This window comes from Rhizophagus irregularis, chromosome 29 (assembly GCF_026210795.1).
Source record: "Rhizophagus irregularis chromosome 29, complete sequence".
Lineage (NCBI taxonomy): Eukaryota > Fungi > Glomeromycota > Glomeromycetes > Glomerales > Glomeraceae > Rhizophagus > Rhizophagus irregularis.
In genome coordinates, this window is record NC_089457.1 from 2,618,448 (window position 1) to 2,635,596 (window position 17,149).

At 25.5% G+C, this 17,149-nt stretch overlaps 6 protein-coding genes across 8 annotated transcripts; all 6 read right to left on the bottom strand.

Moving 5' to 3' along the window:
* Window positions 1-2,640: 2,640 nt before the first annotated feature.
* Window positions 2,641-3,642, bottom strand: OCT59_019910 (uncharacterized protein). Its single transcript, XM_025317469.2, has one exon. The coding sequence runs from the start codon at window positions 3,420-3,422 to the stop codon at window positions 2,946-2,948; it is 477 nt and encodes a 158-aa protein (XP_025178164.2). The 5' UTR covers window positions 3,423-3,642; the 3' UTR covers window positions 2,641-2,945.
* OCT59_019911 (uncharacterized protein) lies at window positions 3,643-4,498 on the bottom strand. The gene is made up of 2 exons (XM_066143849.1): window positions 4,384-4,498; window positions 3,643-4,292 (listed from the first exon to the last, which is right to left on the bottom strand). The coding sequence occupies exon 2, from the start codon at window positions 4,220-4,222 to the stop codon at window positions 3,947-3,949; it is 276 nt and encodes a 91-aa protein (XP_066005559.1). The 5' UTR covers window positions 4,223-4,292; window positions 4,384-4,498; the 3' UTR covers window positions 3,643-3,946.
* Window positions 4,499-6,308: 1,810 nt separating this feature from the next.
* Window positions 6,309-7,907, bottom strand: OCT59_019912 (uncharacterized protein; the record flags this gene model as incomplete). The annotated part of the gene is made up of 1 exon (XM_025326032.1): window positions 6,309-7,907. One exon carries the CDS (start codon window positions 7,905-7,907, stop codon window positions 6,309-6,311), a length of 1,599 nt encoding a protein of 532 aa, XP_025178165.1.
* Window positions 7,908-9,804: 1,897 nt separating this feature from the next.
* OCT59_019913 (uncharacterized protein) lies at window positions 9,805-10,638 on the bottom strand. Of its 3 annotated transcripts, none has more exons than XM_066143850.1 (3): window positions 10,364-10,612; window positions 10,101-10,287; window positions 9,812-10,019 (listed from the first exon to the last, which is right to left on the bottom strand). In XM_066143850.1, the coding sequence occupies exons 1-2, from the start codon at window positions 10,515-10,517 to the stop codon at window positions 10,178-10,180; spliced, it is 264 nt and encodes an 87-aa protein (XP_066005560.1). In that variant the 5' UTR covers window positions 10,518-10,612; the 3' UTR covers window positions 9,812-10,019; window positions 10,101-10,177. The 3 variants fall into 3 exon arrangements, with proteins under 3 accessions (XP_025178166.2, XP_066005560.1, XP_066005561.1); XM_066143851.1 differs by having other exon boundaries at window positions 9,818-10,019; window positions 10,213-10,287; window positions 10,364-10,599; XM_025309302.2 differs by having other exon boundaries at window positions 9,805-10,287; window positions 10,364-10,638.
* A 2,438-nt stretch (window positions 10,639-13,076) lies between these two features.
* On the bottom strand, window positions 13,077-14,714 carry OCT59_019914 (uncharacterized protein; the record flags this gene model as incomplete). The annotated part of the gene is made up of 1 exon (XM_025326033.1): window positions 13,077-14,714. One exon carries the CDS (start codon window positions 14,712-14,714, stop codon window positions 13,077-13,079), a length of 1,638 nt encoding a protein of 545 aa, XP_025178167.1.
* A 150-nt stretch (window positions 14,715-14,864) lies between these two features.
* On the bottom strand, window positions 14,865-15,757 carry OCT59_019915 (uncharacterized protein). The gene has a single exon (XM_025317470.2). It carries the CDS (start codon window positions 15,571-15,573, stop codon window positions 15,151-15,153), a length of 423 nt encoding a protein of 140 aa, XP_025178168.1. The 5' UTR covers window positions 15,574-15,757; the 3' UTR covers window positions 14,865-15,150.
* Window positions 15,758-17,149: the final 1,392 nt, after the last annotated feature.

Genomic DNA, 17,149 nt, shown 5'->3' on the forward strand with positions numbered 1-17,149 from the left:
ACGCGTAATTTTTTTTATTGTTTTTTTTTTTTTGAGGTAGAGATTTAGATTTTAAAAAGGACACTATATATACTGATCCTAACTGCATACCCAAATTGGAAATAAATATTGCAGAGAATGTGCATAAATACATTACATTTTTATACAAAAAGATCTGCATCAAATCAAATAGAATCTAAGTAGAACCTTCTCAATGTTACAAATAATGTTAATTGAATTAATTTTCTAAATAGAAAATTTTAAACGGAATATTATAGTATACAATTCTGGAATAAGAAATATTAAAAATTGTAAAACTATAATTTCTTACATTTGATAAAATAATTAAAATTACAAATGATTTTTTTTTTCAATTACCGTACAGTCGGAGCAACTCTCTGCAATAGTATTGCAAAATTTCATTCGTAACTAATAATAATATTAATACAGAATAAGTAATCACATTATCACATCGATTAAAGACAAGGAACAGGAAAAAAAAGACTGAGAGGATCCAAGAAATATCCGCATTAATATTGATACATGTATTAACAATCTAAATGATTCAAGATTCTGGATGGACTTTTGACGAAGTCAGTCCAAGGAAATCATTGTTTATATCTTATTACCGTATAGCGTAACCATACAGTACTCCAGTGTTCGGCAAATGACTTGAAATGAACAAATGACTCAAATGACAAGTCATTTGTCATTTGTCATTTGCAACTCAAATGACCTGTCATTTAAGTCATTTGAAAAATATTAAATATTCTGAAAATTTTTATTAATTATTTTGTTTATTTTAATTAAGAAAACAAAAATATTAAAACAAAATTGGTTTAATATATATAATCAAAAAAGTTCCAAGATTTTTTAATCACGTGATTTTATTATTATTTTACAGGTTATTATTTGTTAATAATATTATTATAGACAGGATTATTTCACTTATAATTATTTCACTAATGATCATTTTATCCACACAGATAAAAAGTTAATTGATTTTGCAATAAAATATTTAATTGTAACACATGTAGTGGATCCCATTTTTCACCATTTTTATATATAATTGTTGTCTTTATTTAATCATAAGATGGCCATAATATTTATTTATGCATATAATTATATAATAAAATTATATATAATAAATAACATATCAGATATTATCACTTTAATAATTATGGTTGTGTTATTTATTATTTTCAGATTACAGTAAAAAATAAATAATTTGGTGAAATTGATTCTGTTTGTGATTATTTCGATTACGTCCTTCCTTTTTTGTACATCACGTGAATGACGTGATTATAAATTGTCCAATAATCTTTAAATATTTTAATGACAAATGACCAAATGACAAAGGACGCAAATGACAGTCAAATGATACCCAATCATTTGGCATTTGTCATTTCGCGAATAATTCAAATGCCAAATGCCAAATGATGGGGTGTCATTTGACCAAATGACTCCTAATCCGAAAAATGGTCAAATGACCAGGTCATTTCCGAACACTGCAGTACTCCGGATCTTATTCAAGAAAGGTATGTTAAATTGAATAGTATCCCTGGGGTACCTGGGGTACTATATGGGGTTGAGTATTATGGTTACTGACCAGGGAATAACTTTAGCCAAATTTTGGCAAAAATTAACTTCAAAAATATCGAAATTTGCAGTTAAATAATACTAGAGATGCTCACTCGGTCCTCCGGTCTTAATCGGTCCTGACCGGTCTTTGGAAAATTTTTTGAAAAAGTAACGGGGTTAACGCCTCTAAATTTTTGTGGCGCAGTAGAATAGGTTAATCTGAAAAGTAGTAAAATTTGGTTTTAATCCAATCAGCCAATTCAAGGCTAGATAAGTTTTTATGACCGAAATCTACTTTTTCTCGGTCTTTAGCTAATTTGGTCTCTGCTAGCTTTAGAAAAGTAGAATAGAGACCATTTATCGGTCTTTGCCAATCCCACAAAATTTTCTACAAGACCGTCCAGGACTGAATAAGACCAAAAGACCAGATATCTTTCTCAACTTTTTGAATAAAGTGATTAATTCTTTAGTCAACGTAAATAATTTTTTTTTTTTTCTCTTTTAATTCTGCCTTGTTCGTGAATACCTCATTTTATATCACGTGACACATATTCTTTGAATAAAAATGTACCTCAGGTTGCAAACCACGATTACAATATAATTCATAGAATTATAAAAGTGGTGTAAATTCAAAGGCAATATTATATACGTCAAGTTGAGTGACCCAATTATATTTTTGGTTTTATTATGTACATAAAGGGCTAAAGCAAGACGATAATTTTAAAGAAATAAAATTAATTCACGCCGAGTTTATTTAGGAATTACATATTATGGGATTTTCAAATTATGGTAATGAACTACGACGTTACGACGTTATGAATTATTACGATGGAATTTTATTTGTGATAATTTTACAATCATGACTATTACTTCCTCCTTTCAAACTAATTAATTTTACTTTTCTTTCTCCTCTTTATGAATAATAATTAATGTTCGTCATATTTAGTACTAATTGATTCATAAACGAACTCTCAAAAAAAAGTCCTTCTTCATTAGTGTGGATATAACGAAATATAATTCTGAACTTAGATAGTGTAGTCTATTATCATCAATTAAAAGACAATCGACTAGGCAAAATCTCAAGTTGTCTTGATTCAAAGGAATTTATTAAATAAATTTTTGTGCGTTTATAATTGATTTTCGTAGATTATGGGATCCGATTGCGATTGGATACAAGTATTTCATGTGATTATGTTACTGCACTTGCTGCGCGAGGTGGTACGTAAACAAATTAAAAATATCAAAAAAAACCCAAGATCATTTGCTTACCATAATAAGTTATATTGGTTATTTTAATTTACCATCTAACAAAGATCCGCATGAATACAAAGTATAACAGATAAATTAAAAATTGCTGTTATAAACACCAAATTAAATTTAAATGTTTAACCAACTACGCCATCCATCCATTCTCTCAGCCATTCATTATCTTCCATCCTTTCTATCATCCATTCCTCCATTTTCTCTTTTATTTCATCTTTATTTTTCTTCTTCTTTGTATTCTTAACTTTTTTAACCCATAAAACATTAACATTAGCTTTCTCATTTTTATTCTCACCCTTTATTTTTTTCTCATTTCTTTCATCTTTCTCTGCTTTCACACTATGATTATTAGCAAGTTTTTTTTTCCACCTTTCAAACCTTTCAAACCTTTCATAACATTGTAAACATTCTAATTTCAATACCCATGACTCTTGATAAATTAATTTTCTATTTTGTTCAAGTTCATTTAAATTATTTTGTCTATCTTGATCGTTTTTATTTTCGTTAAATGGAATCATGAAGGAGAAACTTGTTATTATTATCGTCATACATAAGATAAATAATGCGATGAAAATTATAAAATACGTTATTCCCGACATATTAAATATTTATTGTAAAAGTATTCCATATAAGAAGTAAAAAGAATGTATATAAAAAGCGAAGGAGGGTGAAAGAGTGGACAGAGTGGGAAATTTTTTTTACGCCAAAATTTCAATAAATAATAATGGGAAAATTATTTAATGATGATGTAAATATATAGGTATCGTAATACAAGATCCCGAAAACGGTACATCTTGCTGCGGTGATTATAAATCCATTCCTTTCGCAAATAGCTGATATCAGTCAGATATTTTATTTAATCATTTGAACATTACGATTTTACATGTATGCACTACTATAATGTGATTGTTAATTCGTGATTTTTGTAATTTTGCATACATTTTAAAACACATCCTCCCCAGTAAAAAATCAAAAAAAAAAATTTGTTTAATCCAGCTGAAGAAAAAATATAATTCCCACCAAAAAAAAAAAATGTAATATGTATATATAATCCTTTTTCTATAACAAAAACAATACCACCAATAATAGGACAACTTTACAGTAAAATATTTCATCAACCTAATTAAGGTTCCTTAATATAATTATACCTCTTGCCACGATTTCCATTATCATACGCCACTTTTCTTGAAGATCTTTTATAATAAGGTACTTTCGTTGGTGAAATTTTCTCAGGAGTAGGAACAGGTTTTGCTCTCCTAAGATAATCTTTGATTAAAGGGACTAAACTTGAGAAAAACATGTCAAGTGTAAATGCAATAATGAATGCAATTGCTCCCGCGACGATTGCGTGAGCAATTGGTGAATCCTTGTAATCTTTAAGAAATTCTTGTAACATCATTTTTTCTTTTCTTTTTTTTTCAATAAGATTTGTTTTCGTAAAAAAGTAGAGTGAACTCAAGAAGTTTTATCTATTTTTTGAAGATAAAAAAACTGCTTTATGTTTGTGTTAGTCGTTAACTGTTATACAAGGAATTTTAAATAATAAAACCGAAAACTCACAGGATTTTTTTAATAATTTTTTTTTAGATGAGTAAAATTGTATGAAATGGATCAACAAAACACAAAAAAAATAGAATGCTTTTATAGCGGTTGATCAACAAATCCATGTTCTTTTATCTATTAATTAAATAAAGGTCGCTTGTATTTATAAGTAATATATGCCTCGTGGCGTTTCTTTATTTAGTATAATGATTTTACAAGTTTTACAGAAATAACAATATTGTTTAACAATAATGAACAAATAGATGATGTTCATGAGAGTAAATAATATATAATAGTATAATTAACAGCATATTTTATTAAAAAATAGGAAATCGATCTCGGGGACAAATTTGAGCCACTCGGAACTTCCGAATCCTTATTTGTACTAAATCAATTTTCAATTTTCTGTTAATACTTATTTATTTTAATTACTACTCAAATTATATTATAAAAAAACATCATTAATATTATTTTTTTATTATTATTTCTTTAGAAATAATTCAAAAAAAGAAAAAGAAAAAGAATTAAATGAAAAGCATTTATATTAATCTACTGAAAATCTCATAAAAAAAAATGAATGCTAATAAAGGTTATAATTTACATTCTATCATCATTGAACCTCCATTTTTATATATGGCCAATTTTATTGTTAATCTCTTATAGTACTAAGATTGTCTAAATTTAACCGGGATGATACAAACTAAAAATGTATCAAACATTTACGTCAGAAATTTAAAATGCCTTGCGTTATTATTATTATTATTTTCAGTTCCAGAAAATCAGATTATAAGATCGGCGGAGATAAGAGAGAAGTTTTTAGAAGACGTGGAAAATGACATCACACAACACGTAAGCGTCCTAAACTTCTATGGACCTGTGCTTCCCGATTATCCAATTTAAGCAGTAACACAAGAATATCCGAAACAAGCCTCAAATTAAGCGCTTCAGATTTTTTTTTAGTATGAAACAATTTTATACATGTTATATTAATATTTAAATTGCATATCATTAATAGTTATCATTTATTATTATTTTTAATAATATTTGTTGATTTCACATAACAACTTCTATATTTGAATTATTTATATTTATTTTTTTGTTTCATCACTATTTATCTTATTATTTAAATGCGCACACTTACGGTTTCTTTAATTCGAATACATTTGCATATCGGACTACCTATTAAAAGCAACTGGAATATTTTTTTTAATTCAAAAAAAAAAACAATAATTTATTTAATAAAACATTTTTTTATCGGAAATAAAATCAAGTGAATAAATAATTAATTAATACTTGATGGTACCAATAGCGAACGTACTAAATTTGGTACAAGTGCACAACAAGAAATCATACAAAAGGAAATTTCAAAATAATCCTTTTCGCTCAACTTTAAAACCTTTAAATCCTTTAAATCCTTTAAGAAGAATAAATTGAATCATTAAGAATATTACGCCAAATAATAATAACTTATGCGTTCGTTTAAATTCAAAATAGCATTCAAAGATTAATTTATCCAGGTAAATTTTGTAAAGTGATTTATATTTATAATTTCTATTAATTCATTAATAGTATGACTGCCTAATTCATAAAAATTTATCAATTATGTAATAACCTAATGAATTGATGATGATGAAACCAAAGATCTACTGTATTTCTAGCGAACATATTTGATGATAATATATTAATTATATAATAACCAAATTTAATACTTTCTTGACATTCTAAACACGACGAATTATCGGTTAAAAAAAATCAATACATAAAATAAATCGAAATTTTATTAAGTTATTATAATATACCAATAATTAATATTAACATGAAATAGAACACATTGAATCTCAGAATGCATAATGAATAAATGAATGAATATAAAGTATATGTATGTACAATGTACAGTATTCCGTATGTACAAATATAATGAATAATTATATAATACATTAAAATTAATAATCTGAAAGTTGATAATCACACTCCTTAAAATTATCTCTAAATTCCACCAATTTGATTCCTTTCTCCTTAATTTGATTCAATAAAATTAATTCTTTAATATTCCAAATTTTATCTAAACCACAAATTCCTAAATATTTCAAATTAAAATTCTTATTTTTAATATAATTTAAAATAATTTCAAGATGTTTTAATTCAAATTTTTGATTAAAATTTAAACTATTTAAATTAATTATTTGATTATTATAATAACAACCATTCAAAAATTTTAATAAACTAATCTCATTTACAGCTGTAACAAAAGAAATTTTAGTTATTGTATTTGATAAATTTTCTGCTAATTTAGTAAAAAATGATTCAATTATAAATGCATTTAAATATATATTAAGATTTTTGATTTTTAAATTTTTTAAATAAGGTAAAATTGATAAATTTATATGACAACCTGAATAAATATCTAATGTTTTAAGTTCTAAACCATATTGAATTATTGAATTCATAATTTCAACATTAATATTTTCAATTTTCAATCTTTGTAAATATTTTCCTAAATATTTAATAATTTTTGATGTAATATTACTTCCCCAAATATTTTTAATACTTAATTCTTTAAGTTTAAATGAAGCAAATTCAAAAATTTGACATAATTCTAATGTCATTCCATAACAATAAATGATTTCCAATGATTTTAAATTATGTAATTTAATTACATTTTGTAAAATACAATGTTGAAAATTAATATCATGAAATTTTAAGGAAATTAAAGAATTTTTTTGATATTCTAAAGATGAAAAAATATCATTTGATGATAATTTATAAAAACCATAAAAATTAAATTCTTTTAATTCATTTTGTTGTTTAATAATTGATGAAATTTCATTTGAATTATAATAAAGATCAATATCCATTAAATCTAATCTTTTAAGATTTTTACAATTTTTTAAAATTGTTTTTAAAAACTTATAAAAAATTTCATGAGTTTTATAATAACAAGAATTTAATCTTAAAATAATTAAATTAGAAATTTTAATATCATTAATAATAATACTATTAATATCAAATATATCTTGTTTAAGTAAATTTAAAGAAATTTCTAAATCTCTGATATAATTACTTTTTCTTAAAAACATATGATAAAATGTTGCTTTAATAAAAAGTGGCATATTATCATTTAAAGTATTATTATTATTAATATTATCATTATTATTAAAAGTTATTTTGATTTGTTGTCTATACCAATGGTCAATAGAATTATAAATTGAAAATTTTGAAAGTTTTTTAATATATTTTGGATATTCATAAATTAATTTAATTTCATTCCTTTGAAATAATTTTGAATTTAATTTTTTCTGAATATTATTCCGTTTAATTAAATAATTTCTTTCTTCTTCATTTAAACATAAAAGAAATGTATTTATGATTAAAGATTTATTTCCATCCTTTAATCGTGAAAAAGGATTTGCGTAAAGTAAAGGAATAGTAACTTTACTCCAAAATCTATTTACTAATAAACAATTAAATAATGTTGAACGATTATTTTGAAGATAATTTAAAATATGATAAATGCAATCGTCGGTTAAATATATAACAGTCATATTTAATTATTCAAGGGGGGGAGGGAAGTTCAAATTAAGCTAACTAACGAGCGTTAAATACATTTTTTTTTCGTGATGCGCAGTAAATTTTTGCTTATTTTGTGTAGAAAAAATCTGGTTCGTTCAGATGCAATTCCGAAATCCCCTTGAAAATGATCCAGCTTGTTAAAAAGTGCTCGGATGTCCCGAGATCCGGGTTAGTACCGGATCAAACATTTATTTATCCGGATCTATCAATTTTTTATCCGAGTTAAATTTCCTAATTAAACATGACAATAAAAATCAGGTATTTGGGACGCTAAGTAAAAAAATTGGGGAAAAAAATAGTAAGTAAAAAATAATCAAGTAAAAATAAAAAAGACTTCTTTTTCAATCCTCATGTCTATTCATATATAATGAACTGTAAGTTTTTTTTTCAATATTTCAACTATTATTCATTTACACTTACATGAAATATTAGTATGATAATCTATGGCATTGATTTTTTTTTTTGATACTTATTCATATGATAAGATTGTTATTGAGAGAACCAATATTGGGATTTCAAACATAATATACTTTACTTTTTATATTCAACCCCGAATAAAAATCAATTATTAATAATAATTAAAAATTTTCGGGTTAAATCGGATCAAAGATTTAAAAGTAAAATAATATTAGTTAATACAGTCGGCAGCCGTAGTGATTTTTTTTTTACATATTGCATATATAATTACCTGTTTGGAATTTTCAATGCATGCTTTCATCATACGACTCTTCATTTTTTCTTTCAACTATCACTTTTATTGAATAAAAGAATTTAAAATTTGAAAATCACATTTTTTAACAATGGATTTACTTAATCTACGAAAGATTTTTCTTGTTGAATCAGAACAATAGATGTTTATTGTTACATTATGTTAATTTGTAATTTAGTTATAATAAAGTTTTAATTTAAGTCATTTAGTTTTAAATTTATAGCGATATGCAACGCCTAAAGATGTTCCATTTATTTTTTCCAATTATGGAATTAATACGACCCAATAATATTACTTGGTTTTTGATCGTGAATGCCGTAAATATGGATTCGAATAAATATGGTAAGTAAAAAAAATATTCCCATATATCGAATCATAACTTTCCCCTATATCATTTGTAAAGATATAATTTTTTTTACGAGGTTCGTGTCACCATGTGTGATCGGCAATACATATGACTGGCTATCGGGGATCAAGCTTTTTATTTAATGTATAAAGAGGGTCCATGATTATTGTCAAGATAGGACATGTATAAAGTACCAAACATTGTTCAGCTAAAAAGAATTTTTAGTCGTGTATATGTCATGTATGGTTATACACGCACAAAGGACATTTGAATTCTAACTTAAAATATATAGTAGGATAAGGCATAATCATCAGATTTTAATTATATTTAGGCATTCCCCTACTATTTTTCTATGTTAGTTCGTGGGTTTATCTCAAGTTTTGTACCGTTCCCTTTGTCCCCCTGCTTATATCATATTTTTACGTATACGGTTCACCCTCGCTATAGTGAATCCCATGGGCTGAAGATTAAAATGTATAGTGAGAGATTCACTATACTGGGATCATTTTATCATATATAAAAAATCTGTACCCGAACTTTCTTCATTAATATAGCAAGTTATTCACTATATAAAAATTCGCTATAGGGAGGGTGAACTGTACAGTATCTACAATTTATACCACGTTTCCTAATAGTCGTCCGTGATTTTCCTTATTGATATTTTTATGAGTGATGTTTATTTAAAAAAGATAAGCTAAAAAAGTTATCAGTAGTCACGTTAGTCTCCGTGGTTATTTCACGGATCAGCCTTGATCTCATCAGTTAGTATTGATTTTTGATGGGATCATTTAAATAAAGCATACAATATAATTTCTTCCAAGTGAATATTGACAAAAAATTATAAATTTAATTTGAAGAATACTAAATTATTATAATTTTAACATTGATTTTATAGTTATGGAATATGTTAAATAATAGGTCACGGGAAAGCTTGATGATCATGGCGGAGCCGTGATGATAAAATCAATACTAACTAATAACAAGCCCCACAAAATATAAAAATCCTTCCCTCGTTGAAATATATATCTTCTAAAGATATATATCATTACAAAGTTAAAGAAAATATATAAAAATAAATTTTTTTTTTAAAAAAAAATTTTTGAATTATACATGATTTTTTTTCATATTTTAAGGTAAATTTAATTACGAAAAAAAAAATTTACCAAAGCTGAATCATCATGTATCTTTTAGGGAGTTGGAGCGGTTAATAAACCAATACAACCTGCCATACAAGCACCTTGAGCGACATTACAAGCAATAGCTGCAAATGGAGTACCAAGACCTCCAGTGACAGTTCCTAAAGAGAATAATTTACTTTTTGAATGAAATTTTAATAAACAAATAAATTTACGATTATTTTATAGATAATATACCAGCGACTAATCCAGCAGACGCATAACAAGAGACCCAACCAATGTTACATGCACTTTGACAAACTGCGTAAGCGATAGGACCAGCGTTAACGTTCGCTGGTTGAAAAGCAAAAATGACCATAATAAAAAGAATGATAAAAGACATTTTCGCCATTTTTTAGAAGTTTGTTTTAGCAAAATAAATAAAGTAAACTTTTTGAGTCTTTTGCACGAAAAACTGAAAAGAGAAAGGTTTTACAGGTTTGTGTCAAAAAAGAAAAACAAAACAATAATGTGCAAGCTTATATACGTACGTCTGAAATAATCAAAAAGCAGAAAATTATCATATGCGGTTTAACCAAAATCGGATAATGAGCCAGTGTTTGTTTTTCACTATGCGGCTGTGCCGCCCGTGCGTTACGCTTGCGCATAGTATTGCGCCTTCTGTAAAGAAAACGCGTGTAATAATAAGTTAAAAAGTGCATGATAAATACATATTGTTAAAAGGAAAAGCTTATTAAAGGCTAATGTAATGAAAGTCAATAAGGTCAGAATGATAATATATTTATTAGATAGGAGATGATAGGAGTCAAATGACCTGAGAAAATCATCCAATCATCAATCATAACTACAAATGGTCTCCAACTAAATGAATATGAGACTATGAAATGATATCTATGGGGATTATGAAATAATGTCTATAAGACTATAGATTCACATTCACATTGCTTATCAGACTATGATCTTTGAAATTTGAATGATGGATTGTATTGCATAATCACAGATTAGTGATACAAAATAAGTCAATATTAATATGATAAAAGTAAAGGTACGATCAGTTTCGCATGTTAAAAAATTCTCCGAAATAAAATTGAGTTATACTCTCATTAGCAGAGTTGGAAAGTTGTGACAGATTTGTAACGATTTGCCGTAATTTTCCAATATTTTAATAATTTTTTATATCACACGAACATTTTAATAAAAGTTCTTAGGATTTTCATTTGTTAAAGTATTAAATAATACTGAAAACTTTATTCATAAATAATTGTATACAAATGCGTATATCTAGATTCATCCCATATTCCTCTCTTTCATTATTATTAAAATGAGTTAATTCATTAGGGTGAAAAATTGGAGATCGGAAATCAACCATATCCGAAATATTCAAGTTTCCCTGTAAAAAAAAGTCGATCCGTTTTTTATATTCCATCTTTTTTTCCGTAAAAGGCTCATATTTCCGGAATTAATAACCTTATATCCCATTTTCCGTGAATGGATCCGTGAAAGGCTCATTTTTACGAAGTTTTTTCAGAAATAACGGATAAAATTTTTTATAGGGTTTAAGTTCAACTCGTCTGTATAAGGTGCTCAGCTGGAGATGCTTCTTTCAAGTTCGTTAAAAACTGTTTCTATGATATTTTTTACCATTTCAGAAGAAATTTTTTCTTGAGTGTGATAAAACTGTTCTGCAGTATTTGATAGATTAAATCGATAAATCTTTGCCAATCTTTTTAATATATCCACTTTAATTGAGTTCGGCGTTTTCATTCCAAAGATGAAAACATTCGTTCACATGCTGCAGAACTAATTGTTAATCGTTGCAGATGATTTGGCTTGACTTCACATGTATTTCCCCACATTAATGGTGTATCACTTCCAATTGAATATGGAGCTATATAGGGGTTTTAGGCCGTTTAGCTTTCCATTTACAATACGTTTTTGATTTTTATAATGACTAATCAAAAACCTGATTGTTTAAATTAAATTTTTATGATTTACATTTTAATTATAATTTGCCGATTTACAACTTTAATAATTACGGTTTACAGCATAATTTACGTATTACAACTTTAATACGGCACGTTATAACTTTAAGCCGTAGTTGCAAATCAGGGTTGCAACCCAAGTTGTAATCCAAAATGCTTACGACAGGCAACTTTAACTCTCATCATTATATATATATGTATTATTTTGAAAATATTTTACTGAATGCACAGTAGTATTGTACTTAACATTATGTTCCGTATAACGTAAACCGTGCGGATTATTTATGCCTAAAATTATGAGCTGGCGTTCTTTTATACCTAAATAACATCAATGAAAGCGAAATTATTTTACATCGCCTTTCGTAATGTGGCGCGAAATCACGTGTATAAATTACAGTAAAAAATGTGGCAATTTATTTTTTTGACAGAGTTAAAATCGTAACGACGTCACGTGCTAATTAACGCACAGTATTGTACGGGTCTTCACAAAAAACGTGATTGAGATTGAGATTGAGATTTCATATAGAATTTTCAATCTTAATATGTGACCCCCATTATGCTCCGCATAATGCGGATTATTTATGCATAAAATTATAAGCTGGCGTTCTTTTAAAATAACTGAAAGCGAAATTATTTTACATCGCGAAATCACGTGTATAAAAATTACTGTAAAAAATGTGGCAATTTTTATTTTTGGAGTTAAAAATCGTCATGACGTCACGTCGTCACACGCACAGTAGTATTTTACTTAACATGTTTCGCATAATGCGGATTATTTATGCATAAAATTATAAGCTGGCGTTCTTTTTATACCTAAATAACAATTTATCATTGAAAGCGACATCGCCTTTCGTGATACGCGAAACCCACGTGTATAAAATTATAGTAAAAAATGTGGCAATTTTATTTTTTTTTGACAGAGTTAAAAAAATCGGCACGACTTCACGTGCTAAACAACGCATACGCATTCATTCACGTAACAATAAATCACTATTCTTAATTGTAATAATTTCAACACCATTCTCCTTAATTTCATTTAAAAGTTGATTACCATATTCATCATTTCCAAGCCAAAAAGAACATGATCTAATACCTAAATATTTTAAAGATTTCTTTTTTTTAACATGAACAAGAATTTTTTCAAGTAAATTATTTTTTAAATAAAAATCTAAATTTAAATTAATTAAATTTACTCTACAATTAATTAAAAAATTATTCAAACCAATAGGAGTAATACAATTATAATTATTATTTAAAAAAGTAAAAAGTGAATTAGAAAATTTTTTTTCTATAGTAAAACTATATAAAGTATCAGGTAAATTTTCAGCCAAAATTTTTAAAATATGATCATCTAATAATAAATTATGTTGATAATAAATAGTAAGTTGTTCAATTTTCATAATTTTAAAATATTGATAAGAATTAAAAGGCATATTTCTATTAGTACTTAATACAATTTTTAAAATTTTAAGATTAAAACAATGACGAGAAATAATTCTTAATGATACATAAGATATTTGATCAATTGATAAATTAATTAAATTATTTCCTAATCTACGAATTAAAGATAAATCGAATAAATTAATTTTACCATTATTATGTAAAATTAATTCTTTTAATTTTAAAGAAGATTTTAATAAGATTTTACTATTACGATAAGTTAAACCTCTACAATTATTAAATTCCAATCTTTCCAAATTTTTACAATTTGATATAACTTCAAAAGTTTCATGATTAATATTATGAATTGAATTTGTAAAATTAATTGAATTAAGTGTATTCCTTTTTGAATCTATTATTCTATTAACATCACATGAAAAGAAATTTGGATTTATTAAATGAATATTATTAAGATTTTCTTGATTTTGAATTAATTCATTAATTGAATTTTTTAAAATATTAGAATTAAGATAAGAAAAAAAAGTAATTTTTAAATCTTTAATATTAAAACAATTTTTTGTTATAATAGAAATAATATCATAAAGTAAACCCTCCTTTGAATCATTTAAATCTTTTTTTGTAATAATTAAATTTAAAGAAGATAAATTAATATAATTGGATGAATTTTTTTTAAAAAGATATAAATTACAAAAAGATTCATCAAATAATTTTGAATTAATAATTAATTCTTTACAATTTTTCATTTTTCTTAAAAATAAATGAAAAAGAATTTTTTGTAATAATAAATGTTTTTTCCTATCCAATTGATTAATATAATCATTATATTCTAAATAAACCAAATCTTCATTTAAATTACCAAGTTGATAAATTAACCAACATTCTATAGGGAGCGTTAAATCTGTAAATTTTTCTAAATATTTAGCATAATCAAATAATGGAATTGAATCTTCTAAAATTTCTATTGAATTTTGTTGTAAATAATCTTTTTCAATTTCATCTAGACAAGAAAGATATATTCTTATTAAACAATAATTTTGTTTTAAATCATTTACAGCGGAAAATGGATCTTTATAAAGAATAGGTATAATTAATCTACATAAGAATCGATTAACCAATAGACAATTGTAAAGTGTTTTTGTATCATCTTTGCTAACATGTTTAAAAATTTCATAAAAACAATCTTCTGGCAAAGTACATATGAACATTTTTTTTTTTTCGTCTCGAAAGTAAGGAAAAATTGTACGATAATTATTGTACCGATTATAGAAGCAATTTATACAATTTTTGGATAATTTATCACGAATGTTGTGTACCCGAACTTAAAAAAGGTACACCATTACACTAAAAATTTTTTTTTTTTTTTTTTAAAAAAAAAAGGAAAAGAATTGTTCAAATTGTCTTTATTATTTATTATACAGGAAATCAAATAATATCTATTCAATGATATTGTCTAGTATTATAAAATTATTATATCTATATATTTATTATATTTATATATTTATATTAAATATTAAAACAAAAAATGAACTAAGAATAAAGAGTAGAAGTGATTAATGATTATTACAACGAAGATAAATTGTTGCATGTAGATAGATTATTACATTATTCGAATTTCCTTTTATTTCCCTCAAACTCTTAGTTTCATTTTTCATCCTCCTCATTCTTATTTCTCTCATCATTCGAACTTTTCTCTGTTCTCCCATCTGGATTTTGATCATTTACTACACCATCATCATCTTCATCTTCATCATCATCTTCATGATCATGTACTCCCCTTTCCTCATCATTTTCTCTTCTTTTACTAGTACAACATATAAAAATACAACATAAAAACAAAACCACCAAAGCTATTGCAAGAGCGCATAATCCACTTAATATGTAGTTTAAGACTATATAACCAATTTCTTTTCCTTTAGTCAATTCGCCTACTTCGGTTGAACTGACTTTAATACCGAAAATCTTTATATCTACTGTTTCACATGATGCAAGACTCGGTTGTATGATAAGAATATTAATCATACATAATAAAAATGAAAATAATAATTTAATGTTTTTTACGACCATATTTTCTTTTTTTTTTGGTAAAAGAAAAAATGTTAATATTTTAATATTTACAAGTTTAAGTTATATTGTTGTTATATTAAATGTTAAGAGTGTGAATATTATTTGTGATGTATCACTATCTCTTTAATATTATTATAAACGTTCTTTTTTTTATTTTATTTCAAATTATAAGGCATTTAAACGCATTGAAGCATTGAATTCAGGAAATAATGAACATTTTTATGTGATTTTAGTGTATTACAATAATGCTACAAAAGTAATTCATATAAAGACAAGATAATCACTGTGTTTTTGTATTGCGTAACCTTTTAAGGCCAAGAGTTTTTTAATGTGGAATTCCGAAGCCGTTATTTTTGTTAATAGGAATTTCTAAGGACCTTCCTTTTTTGAATTTGAATTACAAGTATTTTGAAAGGAGAATTTTTTTTTTTCTTCCATTTTTGCCAAATAAAGTCATTTAATAATGTTTATTATAAATTATATCAGTTAATTTTTACCAAATTTTATTGTCCTTTTTTTTCGTCATTTATTCTATAAGGCTTTTTATCCTTTCTTTAAGGAACTTTCTACGGATTATACCGCTACAAATTATCATAATTCTTTCATCATGAAAAATTCCAATCCATACTGTATTTAGTAAAGAGAATTATAATAATCCTTTGTAAAAGTTACTAAAAATAAACAAATTATAATGAAATTTTTTGAGAAATCTATGCTCGGAGCCCGGGATATATTATTATTTCATTGAATATAATTAATTTGGTTGCAAGTTCCGCACTCGTATGTAGAGTTACCATCTAACAAGTAATTAATACGGAATAAGGCAAACAAGAAAAAAAAAGATTAGTGGCTCAAACCCAATAATTTATTGCTAAACCATATTCGTAGGGTGTAATGACCGATCAATTTCTAATTATATAATTGTTTTATCATAAATATCTATTTTTAGTAAATTCGTAGTTTCGTACACTTTTCTTTGGCAGCACAGTTTTCGAAGTTAGGAGTTTTCATCGAAATTTTTTTTTTTTTTCAAAAAAAAAAATTACTTAAAAAATTAAATTATTTTATTTTATTGAAAAAAAAATTTTTTTTTTTTAAATAGACTTACACAAAATTATTTTTTTAACCCCCTCTCAATGATATAAGTTGCACGAAAAATTTCTTTTGAAAGAAGAATGCAAGCAGTAAATCATAAACGGCATATGATACAATTTGTTAACATTTTAACTATTATTCTTGATTCCTTGATAATCAATCTTTTCCTTTTTCTCAAATTTGAATAAAAAATAAATAAATAAATAAATAAAAATATAATGAATATATTAAATATATTTTTTATGATTACAAATTTAATATTAAGAAAATTAATTTTATTATTCATTACGGCAGATGAGAAAATTATTTGTCACGTGACAGTCGTGACCACAGAGTTATGAGGTCATGGTTCGGATTTTTGATCGGGTTTTGAGTTGATAAAAGATTGGCTGACGGGATTCACGGGAATGTGTAACCCGTACAGCGATCCGATTTTTGCGAATTTTTTGATCGCAATTTAAAAATAAGCAAAAAAACGAAA